The sequence below is a fragment of the Arvicanthis niloticus genome, chromosome 29, assembly GCF_011762505.2.
Source record: "Arvicanthis niloticus isolate mArvNil1 chromosome 29, mArvNil1.pat.X, whole genome shotgun sequence".
In the NCBI taxonomy this organism is placed as follows: Eukaryota; Metazoa; Chordata; class Mammalia; order Rodentia; family Muridae; genus Arvicanthis; species Arvicanthis niloticus.
In genome coordinates, this window is record NC_133437.1 from 20924720 (window position 1) to 20951328 (window position 26609).

At 39.6% G+C, this 26609-nt stretch overlaps 1 protein-coding gene and 1 long non-coding RNA gene across 2 annotated transcripts in view; both read left to right on the forward strand.

Annotated features, from left to right (window-relative positions):
- Window positions 1-5539: 5539 nt before the first annotated feature.
- LOC143440421 (uncharacterized) lies at window positions 5540-8119 on the forward strand. Its single transcript, XR_013108115.1, has 3 exons — window positions 5540-5807; window positions 6303-6453; window positions 7409-8119. It is a non-coding gene; the product is annotated as an uncharacterized LOC143440421 (long non-coding RNA).
- Window positions 8120-22977: 14858 nt separating this feature from the next.
- Ankrd31 (ankyrin repeat domain 31) overlaps window positions 22978-26609 on the forward strand; it is a 162627-nt gene continuing 158995 nt past the window's right edge. The window contains exon 1 of the mRNA XM_076927219.1: window positions 22978-23324. Within this exon, the coding sequence (XP_076783334.1) occupies window positions 23221-23324 (104 nt within the window). The 5' untranslated portion in view covers window positions 22978-23220. The remainder of the gene's footprint in view (window positions 23325-26609) is intronic.

The window sequence follows — 26609 nt, forward strand, 5'->3', positions numbered from 1 at the left end:
GAAGCTAAAATGTTTTAGGGAGAAAAAGGAAGGGGGAAGAAGAGAGGGTGACTGAAGAGGAGGTGGGAGGAAAATGAAGCAGGTGGTGCCTGGAGGAACTGCAAGTTATAAGGGATCTCATAGCTGGGGAATAGAGTAGTGATAATGAAGACCCCCAAACTCTGGAGACCCTTCCTCAAATCTCAGGAAATCACGACCACCCAAAAATCACAAGAAACCATACCTGGATGCAATCAGCAGAGGTTTATTGGGGAGAGTTGGCTAGCCAATGGTCAAACTGCTCGTCCACGCAGGAACAGAATTTTGACAAAAGGCCAACAAGCTGAGTTTTTTTTTTGTTTTTGTTTTTTGTTTTTGTTTTTTTTTTGTTTTTGTTTTTGTTTTTTGTTTGTTTTTTTAGCATGGGGTGGGGAAAGGAAGGAATTTTTGTGTGTTTACACATGATTGGTTGTTTTACAAATTTTGAACATAAAACCTCGGGGGGGGGGGCAACCAAGAACAGTGGAACATTTCAGAGGAATCCACTCCACCCTAAATGATTTAGAGCCACGTGAAAATTACTCTGCATATTCATTCTTCTCAAAAATGTAGTTTTACCATGTCACTGTGCCCTACCCTGTCATTACCAACTATTTCAGGTTAAATATATCTCACTTTCTCCAGTCACAGCCCCACCTAGATGACTTGTATCTTTTTTGTGGTCAGGAATCTATCTTCCTGCTTTGGGCTTTCCCACCCACAGGTGGGTCTACTCCCTGAGGCTTGAGGAATGTAATCCAGCAAGTGTCCTCTGATTCAGGGATAATGTCCTCCATGCGGAATGTGTTCCGGGGCAGTGAAGGCCTGAAATCTTATTTTCAGTTCCGCATTCTGGAACCTGCACTTTTTCTGCTCAGGTCTAAAGGCAAAGAAAAAGTCTACATATATTTCATAAAGTGGTCTTATAATTTTTCACTCTACAATAGATCTGCCCAATCTAGGCGCACAGCTTGTATTCATATTGAGTTGTGTTTTCTTTGCATGAGTTTATTTGGGTTGGAGATTTTTACAGCAACACCATTTGACTGAGCTCAGGTACCCCTATAGAAGAGTTAGAGGAAGGACTGAAGAAGCTGAAAAGGATTGCAACTCCATAGAAAGAACAACAATATCAACCAACCAGACACCCCAGAGCTCCCAAAGACAAAACTACCAACCAAAGAGAATACATGGGCTGGTCTGTGGCTCCTGCTACATATGTAGCAGAGGACTGCCTTATCTGGCTTCAGTGGGCAGGGAGGCACTTGGTCCTGTGGAGGCTTGATGCCTCAGAGGAGATGCTCTTAGAAGGGGAGGGGAGATGGGGTGAAGAACTCTGGGAGGGGGACCAGAAAGGGGGACAATATTTGAAATATAAATAAATAAAATAATTTTTTTAAAAAGGAAGAAGTAGAGGTCTGGTGGGGACAGAAGGGGTTTTAACTAGGGTTCTTTAACTATCTAAAGCAAAGACTGGGAATTCCCTTTCTCTCCCTAATCAGGAAACACCCACCTCCAGTAGAACCAGAAGGTGCAGTAAAAATAATAGTGAGAGGGCAGATTTAGTGCACTAAAGGGGGCTGAGAAAGTCTGAGGAAGCAAGTACCTCAAATAGGCAAAAGGTGAAGGTTCTCTGATGATGTAATAACAATAGTGTATATTCATAGCAAACGGTATGAGGAAATAGTCAGCCGTGTTTAGGTGCTGACACACACTCCTGTGGGTGTAAAATTATTCACAGGAATCCTTTGATTGAAGACTTAAGGAGACCTTTCTCCTGGTCATTCAGATTGGCCACTCAAGTGTTGCTTTATGCAGAAAAATATCTTGTCTGGAAACGACCACCGATGCTGCTAATGGGTTGTGGAGGTTTGCTTTTGTTTTGGTTTGTTTTATCTAAGACTGCTGAATTATTGGATTAGAATTTAAGGGTACATCCAGCGGAATTACCAACATTACAGTCTATACATACATACACACACACAGGAAAAAACATCCTACAGAATCAGCATGAAAGTAGTACTGAAGATGGCTGAATATTTAGAGGAGATGTTGGCATAGACAAAGGTCCTATTAGAATTTTGATACCTATTTGTCAGATAAATAAAAATGACAAATCTTTAGAGAGTACCTCTCCCACATCGTCAGAAACTACACTGGAAGTAAGCACCTGATGAATCATTCACTGTAGCAAAGATGTGAAACCAGACTAGATGCCCATTGACACATGACCGGACAGAGAAAATGTAGTGTAAATACACAATGGACTTTTATGCAGCCATAAAGAGTAAGAATATGTCATTTGCAGGAAAATGGATAAAACCTATGATCATCATGTTAAATGAAATGAGCCAGACTTATAAAAAAAAAGTATGATTTCTCTTATATAAAGAATATAAATACAAGTATCTATGTACATATAATGGAAAAGTAGAGGGGTTCTTGGGGGGAGGGGAAGACATCTAAAGGACAGAGTGAAAAAGAGAACAAAGAGAGGGTAATGGGTGGAACAAGAAAGCCAAACCATCACATCTATCCATGTTCCTCTCATATGTAGAATCTAGAAGCTCTCTCTCTCTCTCTCTCTCTCTCCCTCTCTCTCTCTCTCTCATACACAAACACACACACACACCATGAAATCAGAAGGTGTATTACTATTTGAAGGGAGGGAAGGGACCAGGATGGATGAGAGTAGACTTGCATATTTATATGTGTATGTGTGTGTGTATATATATATAATATACGTATATATACATATATATGAATATATACACACGTATATACATATATATACACACACATATATATATATGAATGTCATATGAGAAGTTAAAGTATAAAGGAAGATGTATATAGTTATATGCAGATACTGAGTTAAAACAGAAAGGAAGATATGTATAGTTTATGCAACACAGTGAATGACATTTTATCTAGAGGACTTGATAGGGGAATTGATCAAGTATCAATTGTTTTACATTACCTTTAGGCAATTAGGAAAGTGTAGAAAATTACAACCAATAAAAGTATCGACATTACTACCTCTTAAGGAGTTTTGCGCATAATATATTACATATACTATTATAAACTACATATTATATAGAGTATTATAGAAAATACATCAGTAAATATAATACATACTATGTACAATTTAGAGATATGTAGTAGTAGTTAATATGTTCTATACTGATAATGATTATAAATTTATGATACATAAATAACATGTGTAGCAAGGACAGTAATTACATATTATACCTATATAACTTCATTTTGTGTAAGCTATGAAGATAGTTTCAAAACAAACACTTATAATGTACTACACAGCTCAAGACATGGGCATCACCAAAGTTTCTGAGTCCTTGAGAAGTCTTCTGCATACTGCTTTCTCATCTCCTTCTTCCAGAGAGGTACTTCCTACCATGAAGTTTGTTTTTTTAACTTGTTATAGTTCAAGTTTTGCCATATACAAATAGGTTTTAAGTAATACACTGTTTAGAGTCCTGCATTTCTGAGATTTTTGTTAAAACATTTTCTAAAACTCACTGATGTTGATATCTTCATCCATTTTCTTAGTTAATGAGATAGACTACACAAAAAATAATTCAGTGGTCGGAATTCTCTTAATGAGCAGTTAGACTTATTTCCTTGTAGCAAGATAACTGGATTCAATGTTATGTGTGTATCCTGGTGATGATGTGTAGGCAACTCTTTAGAAGCAGGATTACTGGAGTACAGGATGTGTGTCTTATTTAGGAACCACTGACAACCTTGTTCTCACAGTGCTTGTATCAACATAGATTCTTCCTAGTGAAACACACCAGTTCCTCTTGCATTTTTCTTCATGAAAACCTGGTGGTTCCTAAGTTCTACGTGTTTTCAAATCTGCTGAGTATGGGATTGCATCTTGTGATGGCGTTAAGTTACTCTACAGCCTTGGGCCTTTAAAATAATTGATTTTATGTATATAGGTGTTTTGCCTGCATGTAACACCTGTGCACCACTTACATGCCTGCTCCTGGAAAAGGCCAGAGAAGGGTGTCAGATGCCCTGGAACTGGAGTTATAGACAGCTGTGTGTCACTCACTATAAGTATTAGAAATTGAACCTGGATCCACTGGGAGAGCAGCCAGTGGCCTCAACTGCTGAGCCATCTCTCCAGCCCCACACCCTTGCTCCTTTTTAAATATGATTCCAGTCTTATTTTCTTCTTCAAAATGCCTGTGTAAACACTTCTAAATTGGATCGCTAATCTATTTTTTATTGACATTTGAGGGTTTTTTTTTATATTCTAGATTTTAATCTTTTCCTATCTGTACATGATTTAAGCATCTTGTAATTGAAAAAGAAGATTGTGTCTTTGGATTAGTGTAAATTCTTAATTTTGTCACTTTACTTCCATCTTTTCGGTGTGGTAATTTGATGTCTCAGGAAATATTTCTTTCTTAAAGTTTACATTTATTAATTAATTTACTTACTTACTTACTAGCAGACGAGGCTTGCACATGCCTGTGCATGCTTGTGCAGGTCAGAGGACAACTTGCTGGACTCAGTTCTCCTCGCACCATGTGGGTGTTAGCAGCAGGCATCTTTACCAGCAGAGTTATCTTGCTGACCACAAGGATTCTTTTCTTATCCTGAATTTATACAAGTATCTCCTTATGTCAGACTCAAAGTTTTTACTAAGGTGAGAACAATAGCTAATATTCGACAATCAATTGTGTATCAACCCTCCCATAGGCATTTAATACTATATGGCCAGCAGTCACCACCACAGCCAGGATGTTAAATGTCAAAGAAAAGGACACCATGCAGGCGACTTATCATTTGATGGCTTCTTTGGAGAGAGCAGCTGGTGGGTTGTGACTCACTTCTTTCCGCTGACTAAATCTAGAAAGCACTTCAGAGGGACTTCTTGAAGACTTGCCACATGGTCTTCGCACTTAGGGTCACAGAAGGCTGACATCTGGTTCACAGTTGGGAAAATGAAAGAGTGCAAAGGGATTGGCTCTGGTGACAGAACAGGAGGAATGGTCAGCGTGTACTATGAGAGTTTGTTCAGGCAAAAAGGGTTTCTCATGGAGTAGGTATAGGCTAGGAGCCAGCCTGGTAAAACACAGACTAGAGGCAACAAAGGGTGAACAGGCCTTAGCAAAGAAGAAATAGACTTTCATACTCTGTGGTCCAAAGATTAAGGAACCACTTGAATAGGATACATCCTCTCAGATGAAATGCACAGAAGTATATGTCACCACAGTTATTGACCAGTGGTGAGTCAAGCCTCCAAAATTCTTACAAGACCACTTATGAGAGAATCAACTTGAAAGTAATGACAGATCCCAGAGGTACACAGATGCCTCCTGATAAAAGTACTCAGCAGTTCATTGGTACTGTTGGATTGCCAGTCGTCTCCAGGTGGAGGTGGACTGTGTTTAAAAAAAAAAAATCATTAATCACACTTGCTACGAGATTGTGCAACGAAGACCTTTTCTTTTTTTTTTTCCTGATAGGCACCAGAGTCTTTGTACCAGGTTCTGATAGTGGAGAACAGAAACTGGGCTCAGATGAGCATTTAGTATGGACAGTGGGAATTGGTAGCCAGGTGTGGGGACTCAGTGAATGGAATGTTATTAAGGGCTAAAATAGTAGGAGTAGGGAGATGATGATAATGGTGGTGGTGATGATGATGATGATGATGCAACAGGCCTAATAGGATTCTTTCTGAATATATAGGCCAGTGTGATAGGACATCTCTGCGGGGAGACGGAGGAAGAGGAACTAGATATGGTAGTCAGGTACTTAGGGTTGGAGATTTTTTTTTTGCTATGCTGGTTTATCAGCGACCTTTGGGAAAGCTACAGGTTTGAATGGAATATATTCTAGAACTAGGATTGAGAAGCCGGATTGAAATTTGGCCAAGCACAGAGTCTTTGTGAGGGGGAAATCTAGGATCTGCAGCATTAGAAGAGTCTGTCATAGTATACGTTATATTTAATTTATATAGCAGATGTGTTCTATACATTATGGCCTCTTGATTCCTTATTTCTACTCTGAAGTAAAATGTGTCAAAAGAACTAAAAATTAATGAGTGTTTATGCACATTGCAATCATGTTTAATATGATTTACTTAATTATAAGCTTGTAGACTTTAAGAAATATATGTAGAACTGACTTTATGATGTTACGTTTGTTATTGAAACGCCTTTCAAATCTAACACTTGTCACAAGCTGGCACCACGGCATGGCCTTTCCAGCCTTTCTTTCTCTGTCCTTCCCACTCACCACTACAGGTCAGAGGCTGCGTTTAATTACGAGAGTGAAGAGAACCTGGAAATAAAACATCTCAATTCTCGGAGAGGAAGATGGGGTATTGCACCATCCAACAACACTGGCATTACTTTAGAGGGAATGCATACAAGCTGGAAGGCTGAAGCAGTCCAGGTAAAAAGAAAACCAGTAGGTGAATTGAATGTTAGAGGGAAGGATGACTCATTGGACCATCATGCCCACGTTAGTTGGGTTTGTAGTCATCATAATTGCATGCCTTGTGTTTTATCTGTCCCAGTCAAGGCCTGCCAACATTGATTGACTGTTTGATCTTAACTCATGAAACTAGCCTGTAGCTGATTAACTAAGTTTCAACTTTGACCTTCCATTAAAAAGAAAAAAGAGAAACCTCACATTACTCTTTGCTAGGAGCACTGAGAACCAGTTTTGACCTTACGACTTTTAGTGCCTGTACCACAATGGGCAATCTATACATGACTTAATGATGGAGATACAGACTAAGAAAAGCACCTGCAGGTTATTTCATCCTTGTACAAATATCACAGTGTCTGTACTAAAACCTAGATTTTTATGCCACAGTGTATGTCAAGACCTTAAACCTGTATAGTGTGTGATAGTATTGACTACTTTAAGCAATGCATTTGTGTTCCTAAACGTAGAAAAGTGCAGTAAAAAAATAGAAAATATAAAGGCACAAAATAGCATATCTGTGTGGTGCATTCACACAGAAGGATTCTCTAGGTCTACAAGTTGCCCTGCTTGAGTCAACGGATGACAGGCGAGTGAACATGAATGTCTAGATATTATCAGTTACTGTACATTTTTTTGAGACAGTGCTTCACTGTGTAGATCAGACTATTCTCAATCTCACAGAAATCTGCCAGCCTCTGCCTCCAGAGTGCTGGGATTGAGAAAATAGCATCTTCATGACTTTGGCTTAAGTGCTTCCATGTTAAAACAAGGAGCAATCTGCTGGCTTGCTTAGTGTTCTTCCCAGCACTTCAGATGACATCTCTTTGAGAAGCAGAGTGTTTCCTCTTGTTGTGGTTATAAGGAGGCCTAAAGGAAGGTAGCGTGGGCTCTAATTTAATATATTTGGTTCCCTTAGAAAAGACACAGAGACAACGCCATTATCTCATGAAGACAGAACCTCATGCACCTTCATGCAAAGGAGTACCGAGAATTGCTGGTAACCTCTCTGGGAGCCAGACACCACTTACATCTGCTCATTGCTCAGCCTTCATTGCATCAAGAGCCCATGTGCAGGGACTGACCTGTGTCATTTCAGATTGTACAAGGACATTCTATGATGTTTGCAAAGTGATGAAACAATCTCCTAGCAGAACATTCTCAGTACTGTCTGTCCTTGGATGACACATGACTGTACTATTGAAAAAAAAAAAAAAAAACCCATTGCATTGCATTGCCTGGCATCAAAACAGTCATTAAGCTCTTTTGGTTTTGTTTCTTTTCCTGTATCAGTAGGCACACAATTATATTAATTTAAATATATTTACACAGTTGATTTAGTTATATACTGAAGGTTGTCTATTTGACAATGGTATTGGTCCAGAAACGATTACATTTGATGATTTTATTATGTTGCTTATTTTTATTAGTTTTACCTTTCTCTTCCTTCTTTATTTAGACAAGGCTCATGTGATCCAGGCTCAGTAAAAATTTTCTATGTAGCCAGGGGTGACCTTGAATTTATTTATTTATTTATTTTTTATTTTTTTATTTATAATTTACCTTTGTCCACCTTTAAAGAACAATTTATGATTATTATTTTTCCAGTATATAAATGCTATTTTAATTTTTCTGGTTGTTCTTGGCTAGTTATTTATTTTGTTTCACATGTTCAATTTTAACCCTACCAGCTCTGATGATTTCAACTATCACTTGTACTCAGTCTTCATGGTTTTGTTTGTTTGTATGTGTGTTTTAATTTTTAAAATATTTATTTATTGATTTATTGCTTTTATACCATTTTAATTACACGCAAGTATTAAGTTCAGTTCTAGGTTGAGGAACTAGCAATACGATAGATGCACACAGTCAAGGAACAAGTAAGACAATAAACAAAGTCCCATGATCACTGTTTCTAAGGGCTTATCAGAATGACCAAAATATCTGAGACTACTTCCTTGTCCTAGCCCAAAGTCATTTTCATGCTTGAACCCTACTTCTTTTTTTTTTTTTTTAAGATTTATTTATTTATTATATATGAGTACACTGTAGCTGTCTTCAGACATACCAGAAGAGGGCATCAGATCTCATTACAGATGGTTGTGAGCCACCATGTGGTTGGTGGGATTTGAACTCAGGACCTCTGGAAGTGCAGTCAGTGCTCTTTAACCACTGAGCCATCTCTCCAGCCCTGAACCCTTCTTCTTTGTTCTAACCTAAAATTTAGATTCCTACCTGAAATTACTTCTTTGTTCTAGCCTAAGATTTAAATTCCTGTTTACAATTACTTCTTTCTTCTAGCCTAATGTCAGATTCCTGCCTGAAGCCCATTTCCTTGTCCTTGGCCAATGTTAGATTCTTGCCAAGCAGCCCCAAAAGCTCTTCACATCTCCCCCTTTTTTATTTCATAAATATGACTGAGCCTATCTTAGGTCATTCTGACAAGAATGCCTTTGTTACCCTTCGTGGAATATGCATTATGAAAAGCAATGCATTTCTGTCTTACATTGGTAAGGCTCTGTATAGAATCTTACCTGTCCTTGGCTTGCCAGCCTGTTAAATTAATAACTCTGTCTGGGGGCCCATTTTTAGGTTCAAGCCATCCTTGTACTTTGGCTGCCAGCATATTGATGTTGTTAAAGACAAGTTTTAACTCGATGGGCGGGAATAAAAGTATTCCCAGGACAAAAAGGGCTAGCATGCTCAAACTATATATGCCATTCTTGAAGCTTGACCAAAATAGAAATACTGACCTCAAGCCATGGATAATTTTATCAGCAGTATCTGCTCAGCAGAGCAGCCTTCTTTAAATTCATAATCTCACCATGCAAAGTTAAAACATCCAGAGAGGTGCTGAACTTATGCCAGATACCCTGCAAGTGTCTTTAAACTTTTTCCTAATTATAATGACTATCATTATAAATGCTAGAAGTAACACAACTCCATTGGTATTTGATATGGCACTCGAGATGGTTCCTTACTCTCAAGCTCTGAACCTCCTTCCAATAATTTGAATAGGACAAAGAGCATCAATCCATTGGTCCAAACGGCTATATAAATCCTCGTGTAAACTCAACACATTAGTAACATTGTTTTGCTAAATGATTAACAAAAGTAGCTGTCTTAAATTCTTGTGTCAAAGCAACTGCAGAAGCAGTGGTGCTAGCAATTAATGTAATTAAAGCTGTTATACCAGCAATAATCAAGCCCACTACCCTCTTGCTTCTGCTTAAAGCCTGACTCATTTCTTCCAGTACTTGCAAGCTTTTTTTCAGAAAACCAAGGTTCTGTAATACTCAGGGCAATAAAACAAAAACTGGTTGATAGACCCCTCATAACAGACATGACAGGTTTCAACACACTAACACAACTAGAAAGTGTACAATCAATGCAACTTACATTAAATACTGTAGAAGAAACAAAAGTAATTTTAACTTGACAATTAAAAGATTCTTAACACATGTACTAACACTTGTTTGAAATCCATATCCTGTCCTAACTTTATCTCCTGCTAACATAACATCATAGAGAACTGCAGCTAACTTCCAAATATGTCTCTGAAAATGTCCAGATCCAGCCTTCCAAATGAAGATTGTTATTTCCAATATTGGATTGATTTCTAGACCAGTCTGTGATTGAGTCCAAATAACTTGTCACATTTAAGAAAAATACAAGAGTCATTATAATTTCTCTTTTTCATTCTCTGTTCCACAAGGTCTAAAAACTTGAGGCAAGACCGCCTGTCTCATCTGGGATGTAGAAAAGCAAGGGTAGGTCAGGAACATATGTCCAAAACAGCTTCCCAGTCACCATTGTCAGGGAACTCAGCAAGCTCACATGTCAGCATCAATCTTTGTCCTGGTATCAGTATGTCTCAGCCATCATTCTGGCAGCCACCATGCTCCTTCAGCATCCTGCAGAAAAAACATAAACATGCCCTCTTCCCCATATTAGACACCTGATCGGGATCGTGCCATATGCCAGTAAGTGGATCCTTCCTTTTCACCTATGCATAAGTATGCCTAGTTGTAGGATGCCATAGACACTCAGCAGAAAGTTCCGTGTCATCCAAATTTTTTAAAAATTTAAAATAAAAATAACATGATTTAAATAAATTTGTGTTATATGGGGATATACCTCCCTTTTTTATTTTATGAAGATATTGTTTTAAATTTCCATGGACCCCTTCTACAATACCTTGTCCTCGACGATTATAATGAATCCCAGTAATATGAGTAATATTAAATTGCTTACAAAAAGTCTCAAAAGACTGTAATAGCCAGTTCCATTATCTGTGTTTTTATTATTATTATTGGATATTTTATTTATTTACATTTCAGATGTTATACCCTTTCTCCACCCCCCACCCCCCACCCCAGAAACCTCTTATCCCATCCCTCCTACTCCTACTTCTATGAGGGTATGGCCCCACTCATCTGCTCACTCCCACCTCCCAGCCATAAAATTTCCCCATGCTGGGGCATCCAACCTTCACAGAACCAAGGATCTCCTCTCCCACTGATACCCGACAAGGCCATCCTTCACTACATATACAGCTAGAGACATGGGTACCTTCATGTGTGTTCCCAGGCTGGCGCTTCAGACCCTGGGAGCTCTGGTTGGTTTTGATATTGTTATTGTTGGTCTCCAATGGGGCTCCACAAGCCCCTTCAGCTCCTTCAGTCTCTTTAACTCCTCCATTGGGGGCCCAGTTATCAGTTCAATGGTTAGCTCCAAGCATCTGCCTCTGTATATGTCAGGCTCTGGCAGAGCCTTTTAGGAGACAGGTTTATCAGGCTGCTGTTGGCATGCACTTCCTGGCATCAACAACAGTGTTTGCATTTGGTGATTGCACCTGGGATGAATCCCCAGGTGAGGCATTCTCCAGTCTCTGCTTCAAACTTTGTCTCCTTTTTTGTTCCCATGAGTATTTTGTTACTCCTTCTAAGAAGGACCAAAGCACCTACACTTTGGTCTTCCTTTTTCTTGAGTTTCATGTGGTCTGTGTGTTGTATTTTAGGTATTGTGAGCTTTTGGGCTAATATCCACTTTTCAGTGAGTGCATACCATGAGTGTTCGTTTGTGATTGGGTTACCTCTCTCAGGATGATATGTTCTAGCTCCATTTATTAGCTTAAGAATTTCATGAATTCATGTTTTTTAATAGCTGAATAGTACTCCATTGTGTAAATGTAGTATAGATTTTTCTGTTGAAGGACATCTGGGTTGTTTCCAGCTTCTAGCTATTATAAATAAGGCTGCTATGAACATAGTGGAACAGGTGTCCTTGTTTTGTGTTGGAGAATTTTTTGGGTATATGCCTAGGAGTAGTATAGCTGGTCCCTCAGGTAATACTATGTCCAGTTTTCTGAGGGAGCACCAGACTGATTTCCAGAGTGGTTGTACCAGCTTACAATCCCACCAACAATGGAGGAGTGTTCCTCTTTCTCCACATCTTTGCCAGCATCTGCTGTCACCTGAGTTTTTGATCTTAGCCATTCTGACTGGTGTGAGGTGGAATCTCTTTGATTTGCATTTCCCTTATGACGAAGGATGTTGAACATTTCTTTAGGTGCTTTTTGACCATTCGAATTTCCTCAGTTGAGAATTCTTTGTTTAGCTCTGCACCCCATTTTTAATAGGGTTATTTGATTGTCTGGAATCTAATTTCTTGAGTTCTTTGTATATATTGGATATTAGCCCTCTATCAGATGTAGGATTGGTAAAGATCTTTTCCGAGTCTGTTTGTTGCTGTTTTGTCCTATTGATAGTGTCCTTTGCCTTACAGAAGTTTTGAAATTTTATGAGGTCCCATTTGTCAATTCTTGATCTTAGAGCACAAGCCACTGGTGTTCTGTTCAGGAACTTTTCCCCTGTGCCCATGTATTGGAGACTCTTCCCGACTTTCTCTTCTATTAGTTTCAGTGTGACTGGTTTTATGTGGAGGTCCTTGATCCACTTGGACTTGAGCTCTGTACAATGAGATAAGAATGGATCAATTTGCATTTTTCTACAAGCTGACCTCCAGTTGAACTAGCAACATTTGTTGAAAATGCTGTCTTTTTTTCACTGGATGGTTTTAGCTCATTTGTCAAAGGTCAAGTGACCATAGGTGTATGGGTTCATCTCTGGGTCTTCAATTCTATTCCATTGATATTCCTGCCTGTCTCTGTATCAATACCATGCAGTTTTTATCACTATTGCTCTGTAGTAGAGCTTAAGGTCAGGGATGGTGATTTCCCAGAAGATCTTCTATTGTTGAGAACAGTTTTCACTATCCTGGGTTTTGTTATAGGGGAATAGAAGACAGCATTTTCAACGAATGTTGCTGGTTCAACTGGAGGTCAGTTTATAGAAGAATGCAAATTGATCCATTCTTATTAAAATGGATTTGCAAATTGACCTTTCTAACTATGAAAAAAATGAGTTGGAATTTTGATGAGGATTGCATTGAATCTGTAAATTGCTTTTTGCAAGATGGCCATTTTTTACTATATGAATCCTACCAATCCATGAGCATGGGAGATCTTTCCATCTTCTGAGATCTTTTTCGATTTCTTTCCTCAGGGACTTGAACTTCTTGTCATAAAGATCTTTCACTTGCTTGGTTAGATTCACACCCAGGTATTTTATGTTATTTGTGACTATTGTGAAGGGTGTCATTTCCCTAATTTCTTTCTGAGTCTGTTTATAATTTGAGTAGAGGAAGGCTACTGATTTGTTTGAGTTAATTTTATATCCAGCCACTTTGCTGAAGTTGTTTATCAGGTTTAGGAGTTCTCTGGTGGACGTTTTACAAACAGTGATACTTTGACTTCTTCCTTTCAAGTTTGTATCCCTTTGACCCCCTTTTGTTGTCTAATTGCTCTAGCTAGGTCTTCCAGTACTGTATTGAATAGGTAGGAAGAGAGTGGGCAGTGTTGTCTAGTGCCTGATCTTTGTGATTGCTTCAAGTTTCTCTCCATTTAGTTTGATGTTGGCTACTGGTTTGCTGTATATTGCTTTTACTATGTTTAGGTATGGGTGTTGGATTCATGATCTTTTCGAAGATTTTACCATGAAGGGGTGTTGAATTTTGTCAAATGCTTTCTCAGCATCTAGTGTTTATCTTGTTGATTTTTCTCAAAGAACCAGCTCCTGATTTTGTTGATTCTTTGTATAGTTCTTTTTGTTTCTACTTGGTTGATTTCAGCCCTGAGTTTGATTATTTCCTGTCTTCATTTCCCCTTGGGTGTATTTACTTCTATTCTAGAGCTTCCAGGTCAGCTGTCAAGCTGCTAGTGTGTGCTCTCTCCAGTTTCTTTTTGTAGGCACTTAGAGCTATGAGTTTTCCTCTTAACACTGCTTTCATTGTGTTCCACAAGTTTCCGTATGACGAGCCTTCATTATCATTAAATTCTAAAAAGTCTTTAATTTCATTCTTCTTTCTTCCCTGACCAAGTTATCATTGAGTAGAGTGTTGTTCAGTTTCCATGTGTATGTGGGCTTTCCGTTGTTTTTGCCATTATTGAAGACTAGTCTTAGTCCGTGGTGATCTGTTAGAATGAATGGGATTATTTTAATTTTCTGGTATGTGTTGAGGCCTGTTTTGTGACCAGTTACATGGGCCATTTTGGAGAAGGTAGCATGAGGTGCTGAGAAGAAGGTATATTCTTTTGTTTTAGGGTGAAATGTTCTATAGGTATCTGTTAAATACATTTTATTCATAACTTTTGTTAGTTTCACTGTGTCTGTTTAGTTTCTGTTTCTATGATCTGTCCGTTGCTGAGAGTGGGATATTGAAGTTTCCCACTATTATTGTGTGAGGTGCAATGTGTGCTTTGAGCTTTAATAAAATTTCTTTTATGAATGTGGGTGCCCTTGCATTTGGAGCATAGATATTCAGAATTGAGAGGTCATCTTGGTTGATTTTTACTTTGACAAGTATGAAGTGTCTTTCCTCATCTTTTTTGATAACTTTAGGTTGAAAGTCCATTTTATTCGATATTAGAATGGCTACTCCAGCTTGTTTCTTGGGACCATTTGCTTAGAAAATTGTTTTCCAGCCTTTTACTCTGAGGTAGTGTCTGTCTTTATCAATGAGATACATTTCCTGTATGTAGCAAAATTCTAGGTCCTGTTTATGTATTCAGTATGCTGGTCTATGTCTTTTTATTGGGGGAATTGAGTCCATTGATGTTAAGAGATATTAAGGAATACTGATTGTTTCTTCTTATTATTTTTGTTATTAGAGGTGAAATTATGTTTGTATGGTTATCTTCTTTTGGTTTTGTTGAAAGAAGATTACTTTCTTGCTTTTTCTAGTGTATAATTCCCTTCCTTGTGGTCGAGTTTTCCCTCTATTATCCTTTGTAGGGTTGGATTTGTGGAAATACATTGTGTAAACTTGGTTTTGTCATGAAATATCTTGGTTTCTCTATCTATGGTAATTGAGAGTTTTGCTGGGTATACTAGCCTGGGCTGGCATTTGTGTTCTCTTAGGGTCTGTATGACATCTGCCCAGGATCTTCTAGCTTTCATAATCTCTGGTGATAATTCTGGTGTAATTCTTATAGGTCTGCCTTTATAAGTTACTTGACCGTTTCCCATTACTGCTTTTAATATTCTTTCTTTTTTTGTGCATTTGGGGTTTTGATTATTATGTGACAGGGAGTATTTGTTTTCTGGTCTAGTCTATTTGGTGTTCTGTAGGCTTCTTGTATGTTCACAGGCATCTCTTTCTTTAGGTTAGGGAAGTTTTCTTCTATAATTTTGTTGAAGATATTTATTGGCCCTTTAACTTGGGAATTTTCACTCTCATCTATACTTATTATCCTTAGGTTTGGTCTTCTCATTGTGTTCTAGATTTCTGGATGTTTTGGGTTAGGAACGTTTTGCACTTGCGTTTTCTTTGACATTTGTGTCAATATTTTCTATGGTATCTTCTGCACATGAGATTCTCTCTTTTATCTCTCATATTCTGTTGGTGATGCTTGTGTCTATGACTCCTGATCTCTTTTCTAGGTTTTCTATCTCCAGGGTAGCCTCACTTTGTGATTTCTTTATTGTTTCTACTTCCATTTTTATGTCCTGGATGGTTTTGTTCATTTTCTTCACCTGTTTGTGTTTTTTTGTAATTCTTTAAGGGATTTTTTGTGTTTCCTCTTTAAGGGCTTCTACCTGTTTATCTTTATTATCCATATTTCTTTGAGGGGTTATTTATGTCCTTCTTAAAGTCCTCTATCATCATTATGAGACGATATTTTAAATCTGAATCTTGCTTTTCCAGTGTCATGGGGTATTCAGGACTTGCTCAGGTGGGAGATCTAGGTTCTGATGCTGCCAAGTAACCTTGGTTTCTGTTGTTTATGTTCTTTTCTTGCCTTTTGCCATCTGGTTATCTCTAGTGCTACCTGCACTCACTGTCCCTGACTGGAGCCTTTCTTTCCTGTTATCTTGTGTGAGGAGCCGCATTTGCCATTAAAAGATGGCGCAGGCTTCTGCTTCCTGGTTCTTCACGGAAGCTTTACTTGAGAATGCGCCTGCACATGGCGTGAAAACCGAGTATGACAATTGGATGAAAGATTTGAGCCAATGAGGGATCTGCACGTCTCCCAAAGCTCTATTTAAGCAGCGGGCTTTCTGAGCTCGGAGTCCTTCCCTCCACCTCACCATATTGAAGAGCTGTTCAATAAATGCTGTCAGAAGAATCCTGAGTGTGGCGTGCACCTTATCGGCGAGGTAGCGCGTAGCAAGTGGAACCGAAACCCGGGATGAAGCCAAACATCTCGGAGTTTTGACCAGTCAGGAAGGACCCTGTTGGCTCGCAGAGGATTCAGAACTGGCGGCGCGGAGAGTCTAGACACTTTTCTGCAAGAACTCCAGTAAGCGGGATACAGTGGAAGACACCCTGCGCTGGAGAACCAGTCAACTGACGGAGCTGGTTGAATTCGGAAGTGAAACAAAGGTGATTGCATAGTAACAAAAACGGGGCAAGAAATAAGTAAATAGAAACAGATGAAAAAGGATTTAAAGATGCAAGGAGTAAATTGCAGGCTGCTCTGAGTCAAGAGAGCCAAACAGATAAATGTTATAGTAACAAAAATGGGGCAAGAAATAAGTGAGTAAAAACAGATGAAAAAGGCTTTAAAGACACGAGGAATAAATAGAAGGCTGCTCTAGACAGAGAGCTAAGCAGAATGATAATGTTAATTGATTTAACTTTCAAAATGGGTGTGATTCTGAGTTGTATAATATTTTTCTGGATAAAAACTCAATGTAAAGGTTTTTCTAGTTACTGGCTTAAGGAAAGGTTAATTTGGAAAAAAAGGTTTTTCTATGTGTTTTCTGATGAGGTCATTAAGGTAGTGGTTATGTCTTCCAGAATTATATGGATCAGACATGACAGAGGTAGGCCTCCAGAACACTAGATTCCAGAGAATCAAAATAATTATCTTGATACTAAAACTTGTTTTGAGATTTGTATATTGCAGAATACACAGCTTTGGAGAATGAATCTTATCACCTGCATGTTCACTGATGCCCTGAACTTCAGCTGGATGCAGTTAAGACAGACTTCAGATGCTTATCAATTTACCCTTCCCCTCATTCCTCTTCTAAAAGTCAACGCCCATGTTCAGCTTGAAGAAGTTAATGAGGAGTCGGCGCCCCAATTCCCTGGACTTGGGGACTGAGGTGGTTAATATTAGGCTGTCTTAATCTGTATAATTGTTACTAAGCTGATGCAAAATTCAAGGATTTCATTGGTATAAATTTGTGGGTACAAGGCTTAGACCTTTCACTTCTCCAACAGGGGAAGTTGTGTGTTGCCTTAAAGAGTGTTGCTTTTATATCAACAGTTTAGATATTAAGTCTTTTGTCTCTCGGGTTCATGCTGTTCAACAAACTGATGGCTTTGGTATGGCAACAGATAAAAGCAGCTAGATCAACTTTGCAGCCATCTGGAACCATATACCCTGATGAAAGACTTGGTTGTCAAAAGCCTATAACAGCTGAAGCACACTCTGATAAATATATTGTTTATCCCACATAGCTTGTTTTGCTATTTAGTGACCTCAGCTGTATGGTGCATGTGGTAAAGTGTTTTCACCTGTGTTCTCCTGCTTGTGTATATAAATACTTTTCTTACTTTAAGGAATGGGTGGGGGTAGGGTTATTTGGCTGCATGATCTTTGGGGGAGTGCTGCTTACCCTCTGGTTGCTCTGAAAATTCAAACAACAACATCAAAAGGATAAGGTGGTGATCACGCAAGCATTGCTTGCCGTGGAGCAGGGAACATCCCCTCAAGCCTGGTTGAATCTGCTTAAACAATGAGACACCATCACGTAATAGGATATCCTGAGGGCTCATGTTCCCATTGCACCAGGTATCCTAGTGGTGGTCCTCCACACTTCCCGTGGCTCAGGTTCCCATTGCACGGGATAAAAGGTGTGGAGGGTCTCGTACTGTTTAACTGCCTTGAACGCCTATCGGTAGAACGGTGGGCTAGATCGGCAACCTAACAATCCTCGATTGTTGTTGCAGTTTAATAAGGAAGGGGGAGATGTGAGGAGCCGCATTTGCCATTAAAAGATGGCGCAGGCTTCTGCTTCCTGGTTCTTCACGGAAGCTTTACTTGAGAATGCGCCTGCGCATGGCACGAAAACCGAGTATGACAATTGGATGAAAGATTTGAGCCAATGAAGGATCTGCACGTCTCCCAAAGCTCTATTTAAGCAGCGGGCTTTCTGAGCTTGGCGTCCTTCCCTCCACCTCACCATCTTGAAGAGCTGTTCAATAAATGCTGTCAGAAGAATCCTGAGTGTGGCGTGCTCCTTATCGGCGAGGTAGCGCGTCGCAATCTTGGTTGCTTCAGAACTCCGCAGAGTCCAGTTGCCTTTTTGAGCTTGTGATCCTGAAATCCTGGGTGCAAGAGCTCCTGGGTGTCATGCTGCCTCTGGGATCCTGAAATCCTGGTGTGACTAAGTTCCTGGATGTGAATAGCCTCCTTTAGGTTTTGTGGGATTGGGTGCACAGCTGGTTCTCAAAGTCTGCTCTGGGCACTGGTGCAGAAAGGAAGGCTATTATTATTATTTTAATTATGTGTGTACGTATGTGATGGTGTGCTTGTGAGTGCAGGTGCCCAAGGAAGCCAGATTCATCAGATACCACTAGATGTAGAATTATATATGGTTTTAAGTTGCCTGATGTGGATGCTGGGAACTGAACTTAGGTCCTCAGGGAGAGCTCTAAGTGCTTTTAACCAGTGTCATCTCCAGTGCTACCACCCCACCCTGCCTCTACTTTTGAGTGCTGGATTTATAGGTGTGTTCTGGCATGCTTGACCAACTCTATTTTTAAGGCTAAAAATGATTGTATACTGCTTTTCTTTACCTAAAAATCCCTGTAGGTTTATATGTATTGTGTTAAGAAATACATACAGAAATATATGACTTAAGCACACACTGAGCTGATCACTAAAGGTTGTGTATTTGTTTATATATAAATTATTCTAATATGGAAAAGATTATGCTTTTCTGCAACAGCAGGGTTGGATGTAGAATGTTATGTGTGGAGGGTCTTATTACACCCTATTATTCGCTTAGCCTTTCTAAGCAACCCACAAATCAAGCCATGGATGTGCTCTATAATCCAAAGCTAAAACCTGTGTTTGTTAATCTATTATGGCCACCATTCTCAGGAGAGTTTGCTTGAGCCTTTTTACATGAAGTCCCAGAGCTGTCGCTGTTCTTCATTTATAAACAAAGTAACACAACTGTGTGTTCATGGGTAGAGCTGTGGCTAGCCTGCTCCGATGTCAGTGGGATACTCTCATAAGGAACCCTCTATTGAAGATGGACTTTACGGATGTTTCTTTGGTTTTTTAAAACCAAAGTTAGTGACTGTAATGACAGTATAGGAATGAATTCCTGAGAGCAGGGTGTTATCATATGGAAGGCATTGGTAGGCACTGCTGATATTCACACACACACACATGCATGCATGCTCGCACACACACACTCACACATGCACACATACACACAGAATCAAATTTCTTCCTGAGAGTATATGAAAACACTTATTTTAAAGTCATCATGTTATCATCTGTACATGGTTGGTCTTTCCACCCAAGCAAATAGATTAAATAAGTCAGTCGACAAACACCCTGTAAGATATTTTAATAAATATTTCTTTCCTGAGTTGCATTAGTGTCTTAAAAAAAAAAAACAATGCATGTGTTTCTTAATTAGTCCTTCCTATAAAGTGAGGAAAATAGCTGTGGAGAGAAAAGAGACTAGAAGAGACAGAAATACAAACTTCTCAGCTTCGAGGCTGTCAGTGAGTGTTGCTTGCTTGGACAGACCAGCAAGGAGAATTTGTCAAACTTTCCAGATTAGTTGACAAAAATCTGTATTAGCTTCATCAGAATGTTGCATTTTATTCTTTAATTCTCTGACAGTCTATCATGGCCTCTTCTATTTTTAAATTTCAGCATTTAAAAAAGCCATTCTATTTATCTTAGTGGTGGTGTCCAGTTTTCTTTTTCTTTATTCTTCTCTCATATATTATATCTAGACTGCAGTTTCCTCTCCCTTCCCTCCCCCTGGTCTAAATCTCCCTCTCCGAAGTCAGTCAGTTAGTCAGACCTACCTTCCAGTGGGTTTTTTTTTTTTTTTTTCTTCTTATTTGAGAAAAGGTCTTTTGCTTGTTTTGTGGATGTATGTGCATATATGTGATACTCATGCATGTGCATGTATGTTTGCATGTCTGTGGGCATACACAGGGTGTGTGTGTATGTGTGTGTATGTTCATGTTAAGCTAGAAGTTGATGTCTGGTATCCTCCTTAACCTTACTCCACTTTATTTCCCAAGGCAGGGTCTCTCACTTAATCTAGAGCTCACTGATTCAGCTAAGCTAGGTGGAATTCTCTCTATCTGTATCTCCTGAGCAGTGGGATCACAGGCAAGCTGCCACCCCGAATAACTAGACTAACAGGCATTTACAGGAGCCTAGTGTTTTCTGTTCATTTGTAGCTAGACACACGCTGGTTCAAGACACCTTTGAAAATGAACCATCAGATTTTATTTCTTAACAAGACCTTTTCTCCAAAAAAATAAAATATATATTTTTATAAATAAAGAATACTTTCCCTTCATCAACTATGGTTACCCTAAAATAGAGGATTGGAAAGGATAGTCGGCAGGAAAGGCAGAATAGATGCTTTATTAATTTTATAATAAACAGTACCTAGCGACTTCTAAGAGTAGTCAATTATTGTGAATCTCAGATTTTGTGTATTTGATGTATTTCAATGAAAAATTTTAATCTAAACTAATTTTTAAAAAAGCTGGGTTCCATTTCTTCCCAGATGCTGTTTGGGTATCTGGCTCCCATCATCCCTGAAATGCTTGGCTTTCCCGGGAGGGTTCAGTTCTCTGACTCAGCTCACCCTCCCTGAAGCGGCTTGCACTGTGAAGCTGGATAGGTTCTTGGACTGAAGCCTTGCTTATTCTGTCTCGTCTTGCAACTGAAACTCTGAACTTTATTTTTACAGTTACTATTTTTCTTTGTAATATTACTGGCCTTCTGGAGGTTTGTCTCTGCCTCCTCTTCATTGTGTTTCAAATATTGCTAATTCTCATTAGAAAAACTGACTCTGCCCTAGGGGGTCTGCAAGAGAGTGGGGATGGAGGGGCAAGAGATTCGAAGAATGGAGCCAAGACAAAGCTTTCTGATCAAGGCTTGTTCACTGAAAGAAAATCATGGGTATATAAGCACAAGCAGGGGAGTGCAGCTGGAGACACTTTACCACAAGTGCCTTGCAGCTGGGGACACTAAACAAGTCCAGGATATGTCTGAGAAAAACAAGATGTTTATCAGCGTGTGCTCAGTTGTTGTAGGCTGCTTGCAAAAACATCATGCTAGAAAAACAAGTCTCTTGTCAGGGTGGAAAAGTATCAACCTGCAAATATATGGCCCCAGATGGCTGCAAAGATGATAGCCGTTTTCTGCTAAGAGTTTATTCCCGGAAAAAAAAAAAAAAAAAACAACCAAAAAGGAGTGGAAAGGGCATCAGGAAAGCCTAGTTCTTACAAAACTCACTTACTTGACAACACACACACACACACACACACACACACACACACACACACACACACACACAAATTCTTTAAGCCCTCACATGGCACATGGACACTCTCTGTGATGTGTCTCTTGAACACTTGTGCGGCTGGACTGACATCACTGATTGTGCTCACACAAACTAAGACTTCGGACATGACCAGGCAATCAGAGTCTTTATTGGCTGAATTGTCTACATGTCTTGTACAATTGTAGTTTGATTTTAAAACCTTCAAATAAAGCTCAGCTTGGGAGTGCAGGCTTTTAATTCAGAAGACTGAGGCAGGGGGATGCCAAATTCAAAGCCAACCTGGGCTACAACTTAGATGAAGGCCAGCCTAGGGAACTCTGTGACACCTTGACTTAAAAAGTCAAAAGAATTCTGGAGACAGGGCTGAGTGTTAGACACTTGTCTAGAGAACAGCAGGCCCCAAGGTCACTCTTCAGAACCATAAACAACTTTCAGGTAGTTTGTAAAAGACACTTCAGGGGGTGAGTGGGGTGGCAAAGTACTTCCCAAGCTTGATAACCCAAGTTTGATCCCAGGGAGGAGGGAGGGAGAGAGGGAGAGAGGGAGAGAGGGAGAGAGGGAGAGAGGGAGAGAGGGAGAGAGGGAGAGAGGGAGAGAGGGAGAGAGGGAGAGAGGGACAGAGGGAGAGAGGGAGAGAGGGAGAGAGGGAGAGAGGGACAGAGGGAGAGAGGGAGAGAGGGACAGAGGGAGAGAGGGAGAGAGGGAGAGAGGGAGAGAGGGAGGGAACATTTTTAAAAGTCATCAAATGAATTTAAAAAAAAACAACAACCTAGATCGTCACTGAGAAAATAATCATTTTTCGGCGTTGCTAGGCACCACCACTGTTCTAACATTTGATAAAGAGGAAAAGCATTTTTACTTCTTTTCATTTATAATCTGTATTTCAGAGTAATTTATAGTTGTGAGAAAATTATACAAAATGTATATCTATTGGATTAGGGGACCAGAAAACCTTTGATAAACATTTCTTTTAGGGGAACATTTAGGGACGTATTATCTTAAGGGATTAAAAAGTAAGACGCCACTTGGTGGGCTGTAAAACCCGCTGAGTCTAAGATTCTGCCTTCAGAATGTTCTGGAGCCAGGGCCTCTGGGACATGCAGGAAGGTGTAGATAATCGAATCAGAAGTATTAGCAAAATGCAGCAAACCAGCCTTGGGGGTCCGACCACATCCTGGTATACCAGAATCTCAGAGCAAAGCAGACTCACAAGGCTACCTTTGTGGTCTTTATACATCCTGGTCAGTCGTGAGTAGGGAGGGGGAGCCGGGGAGGAGCTTCAGGAGCTAGGGGCGGGGCCTCGGCGCACTGGGGGCGGGGCCTGGGCCTGGCGGGTTCCTGGGATTGCGCGCGCAGCACTGACGTGTGGTGCTCGGCTGCGCTCTGGTGGCGCGTCGACGACCATGCTGCACAGCCTGTGCAGATTTTGGCGTCCTGGGCGCCCAGAGAGGCCTTCCCTTTGTTAGTTTTTATTTTATTTTATTTTATTTTATTTTATTTTATTGTAAATTCTCAGTTCCCCCCTTCCCACGAAGCGTCCTTTTGCTTGCCAAGAGGGAACAAGAGGAAGAGAGTAATAACCCTTGCGTGAGGGCCGAAGATGGAGAAAGGTGCCCAGGCCTCAGACTCCGACAGTGATGAGACGATGATTGAGGGGTCGGTGACAGAGAACGAACTGGAAGATGAGGAGCTTCCCTGGAGAAGGTGAACGCCATTGGGGCTTGAGTACTGAACTCTCGCACCGCTGTCGGTCTAGGCTTTTGGTGGTTTTTGAGTAGAAATGGCCGCCAACCGGACTGAGCTTGTAGGTGAGATTAGAGCTTTCGGGGACAGCTTTGCAAGGAATTTAAAAATAGCAACCGCTGTCAGATCCCCAAACCCAGCTAGAAACAATATGATGGCGGTGGTCATTTTATGGCATCTTAAAATGTCGTATGTCTCATACTGGGTCTTAAGTACTAGGACCACTTTACCCAAACTTAAGCATTGATCTAGGAAGTGGTTCACAGGATTGATTGATTGATTTCTCTCTTTCTTTCTTTGATTGATTGATTTCTCTCTCTCTCTCTTTCTTTCCTTCTTCTTCTTCTTCTTCTTCTCCTTCTCCTTCTCCTCCTCCTCCTCCTCCTCCTCCTCCTCCTCCTCCTCCTCTTCTTCTTCTTCTTCTTTTTTTTTTTTTTTTGGGGTTTTTTCGAGACAGGGTTTCTCTGCGTAGTCCTGGCTGTCCTGGAACTCACTCTGTAGACCAGGCTGGCCTCGAACTCAGAAATCCGCCTGCCTCTGCCTCCCAAGTGCTGGGAGTAAAGGCGTGCGCCACCACTGCCTGCCTCACAGGATTTAAGAACTATACTGGGGAGACAGGTTTGTATCTAACTAGAAAAGTGTTATAAGAAAGAATGGGGCTAGAGAGATGGCTCAGTGGTTAAGAGCCACTGGTCTTCCAGAGGACCCGAATTCAATTCCCAGCACCCACATGGCAGCTCACAACTGTCTGTAACTCCTGTTCCAGGGGAACTGACACCATCGCATAGACACACATTCAGACAAAACACCAGTGCACATAAAAAATAATAAATTAAAATATTTTTAAAGAGAAAAGGTATTTCATCTTATCAGAGCTCTTTTTGAGTGTATTCTCAGAGTTAGACACACGTATTTAATAATAATAATAATAAAAAAAAAGGTTGAAATAACCTTTGTGAAAACTCGGCATGGAGAAGCATTTCAGTTTTCTGTGTGGAGTCCAGGGATGTGGGGTTGGATACCCAGGGGAACTTTTACATCACACAATAATGCGTCGTTGTCAGAGTTTGCTTCTGATCAGAAGCATAAAGGTGGTCTAGGAATTAACCATAGAAAGAGAAGGTGGTGTTCTTGAATACGGAAGTGGAAGGGTGCAGATGGAGAGATGGAAGAGCACTGAGTTATGTGTTTTGGAATGTATAAGCAGTTAAATCTTTCAGAATTGTGGAATAGACGTGGCGTGATGAAAGGGAACTGGTGAAATTGTTAGACCATGTACATCCTGTGTAGACCTCACTGGCATACTGATGCTGCTCTCTGGTTTTGTTTTGTTTTTTGATTCAGGGTTTCTCTCTGTTGCTCTGGCTGTTTTAAGTGGAGGAGTATTCTGATCAGATTTCTGCTTACTCTGCATGTTTTAGACTAGGGCTTTACAAATATATATATATTTGTAATATATATATATATATATTTGTAATATATATATATATATATATATATATATATATATTATAATAGCCCAATATTACAATATAATTGTAATACTGTCCTGGAACTCACTCTGTAGACCAGGCTGGCCTCGAACTCAGAAATCCGCCATAGCATACAGCTGTGATTTTTGATAACTGAAATTTTTAAGTTTGTCTCATAATTTAGAAGGCTTTCATTCAATCACAGTAATAAGAGTCCTTCATTGTAATAGCCCAATATTACAATATAATATTGTAATATATATATATATTAGCCCAGGTTAGCTTTGAATAATCATGATTCCTCCTATGTTAGTGTCCCAAGTGCTGAGATTATAGGCATGAGCCATAGCATACAGCTGTGATTTTTGATAACTGAAATTTTTAAGTTTGTCTCATAATTTAGAAGGCTTTCATTCAATCACAGTAATAAGAGTCCTTCATATGTCCTCCTTGCCCCTAGATTTTTTTTTCAAAACTCGAATTTTGTGCTCACTGTTTGAAATGACATCTCTTAAACATTTGTATATATGCTTGTGTGTATTAATGTGGATGCACCCTTAGAAGACTGTAGGAGGGTCAAGCCCATTGTGGGCAGCAACGCCTCTGGGCATGTAGTCCTTAACAGTATAAGAAAGCAGGCTGAGCCATACATAGCAAGCCAGTAAGTGGCACTCCTCCATGGTCTTTGGTTTGGATCCTACCTTGAGGTTCCTGTCCTGCTTGAGTTCCTGCCCTGACTTCCTTTGATGATAAAATAAATTTTTTCTTGTGAAAGTTGCATTTGATTATGGTATTTTATCACAGCAATAGCTAAGACAGTCTTAAGGCAATCAAGTACTGTTCCTATCTATCCCTTGTCCCCTAAATCAAACATAATGACAAAATATTTGAAAAAATGAATATGACTAGGTGAACATTTTTCTTCTTGCATTAATTCTATATTAAAGTATATGTTTCTTTTTTAAAGGAATATAAAACTATTTATTGACCACTGTTCACCGTTATTTACAATAAAGTAAATATACAGTTGGATGACATTCTAATACTACAAAGTTACTTTTCTGGCTCATTGAACCAGAAGGCAAATACTGAAAAGATTGATCCTACCAGTAAGGAATTAGTCAGGGTAAAGAAAAAGCATGCAAGTCATTAATTGGTCTTTGCAAATTTTGTTCTCTTAGTCAGCAGGCTTAAATTGCCATCATTAGCTCCAACCATGATTCTATTTCCACATCAAACAGGTTCCATGAATAATAAATAACCTGTTAGTACAGATTTTAACTTTCTACAAAGGAATGGCTCACCAGAGGAACCTTTAGGCAGACTGGCTGACCTGGACCTACCTCTAGAGCACTGGGGCTAAGGGCGTGTGCCACCACACTAGGCCCAAGTCTTTTTATTAAATCACACTGCTACTTTGTTTAATTCCATTTTCTGAAGGTGGAGTTGCTATGGACAACATTCTGTAAATAAACTACTACATTTATGCGATAATACATCAATTCTGATGTGGTTGCTTTTAAACTATCCAATAAATTACAGAATCTGCTTAATCTGAAAGATTATAGATTCAGAAAAATGTTCGCAATAAGGGAATCTCATCAACTTGTGTTTTCATCTTCAGTTCTTTTAAGTATTAAAAACAAGACAAAACAAACAAGTCATTGTGTTTTATGCATACACCGCATACAAACAAACAAACAAAAACCCATTATGGTCCTTTTTGTCCCAGTTAAAAATAAATTCAGACAGAGTAATGGCTGTAAAATATCCC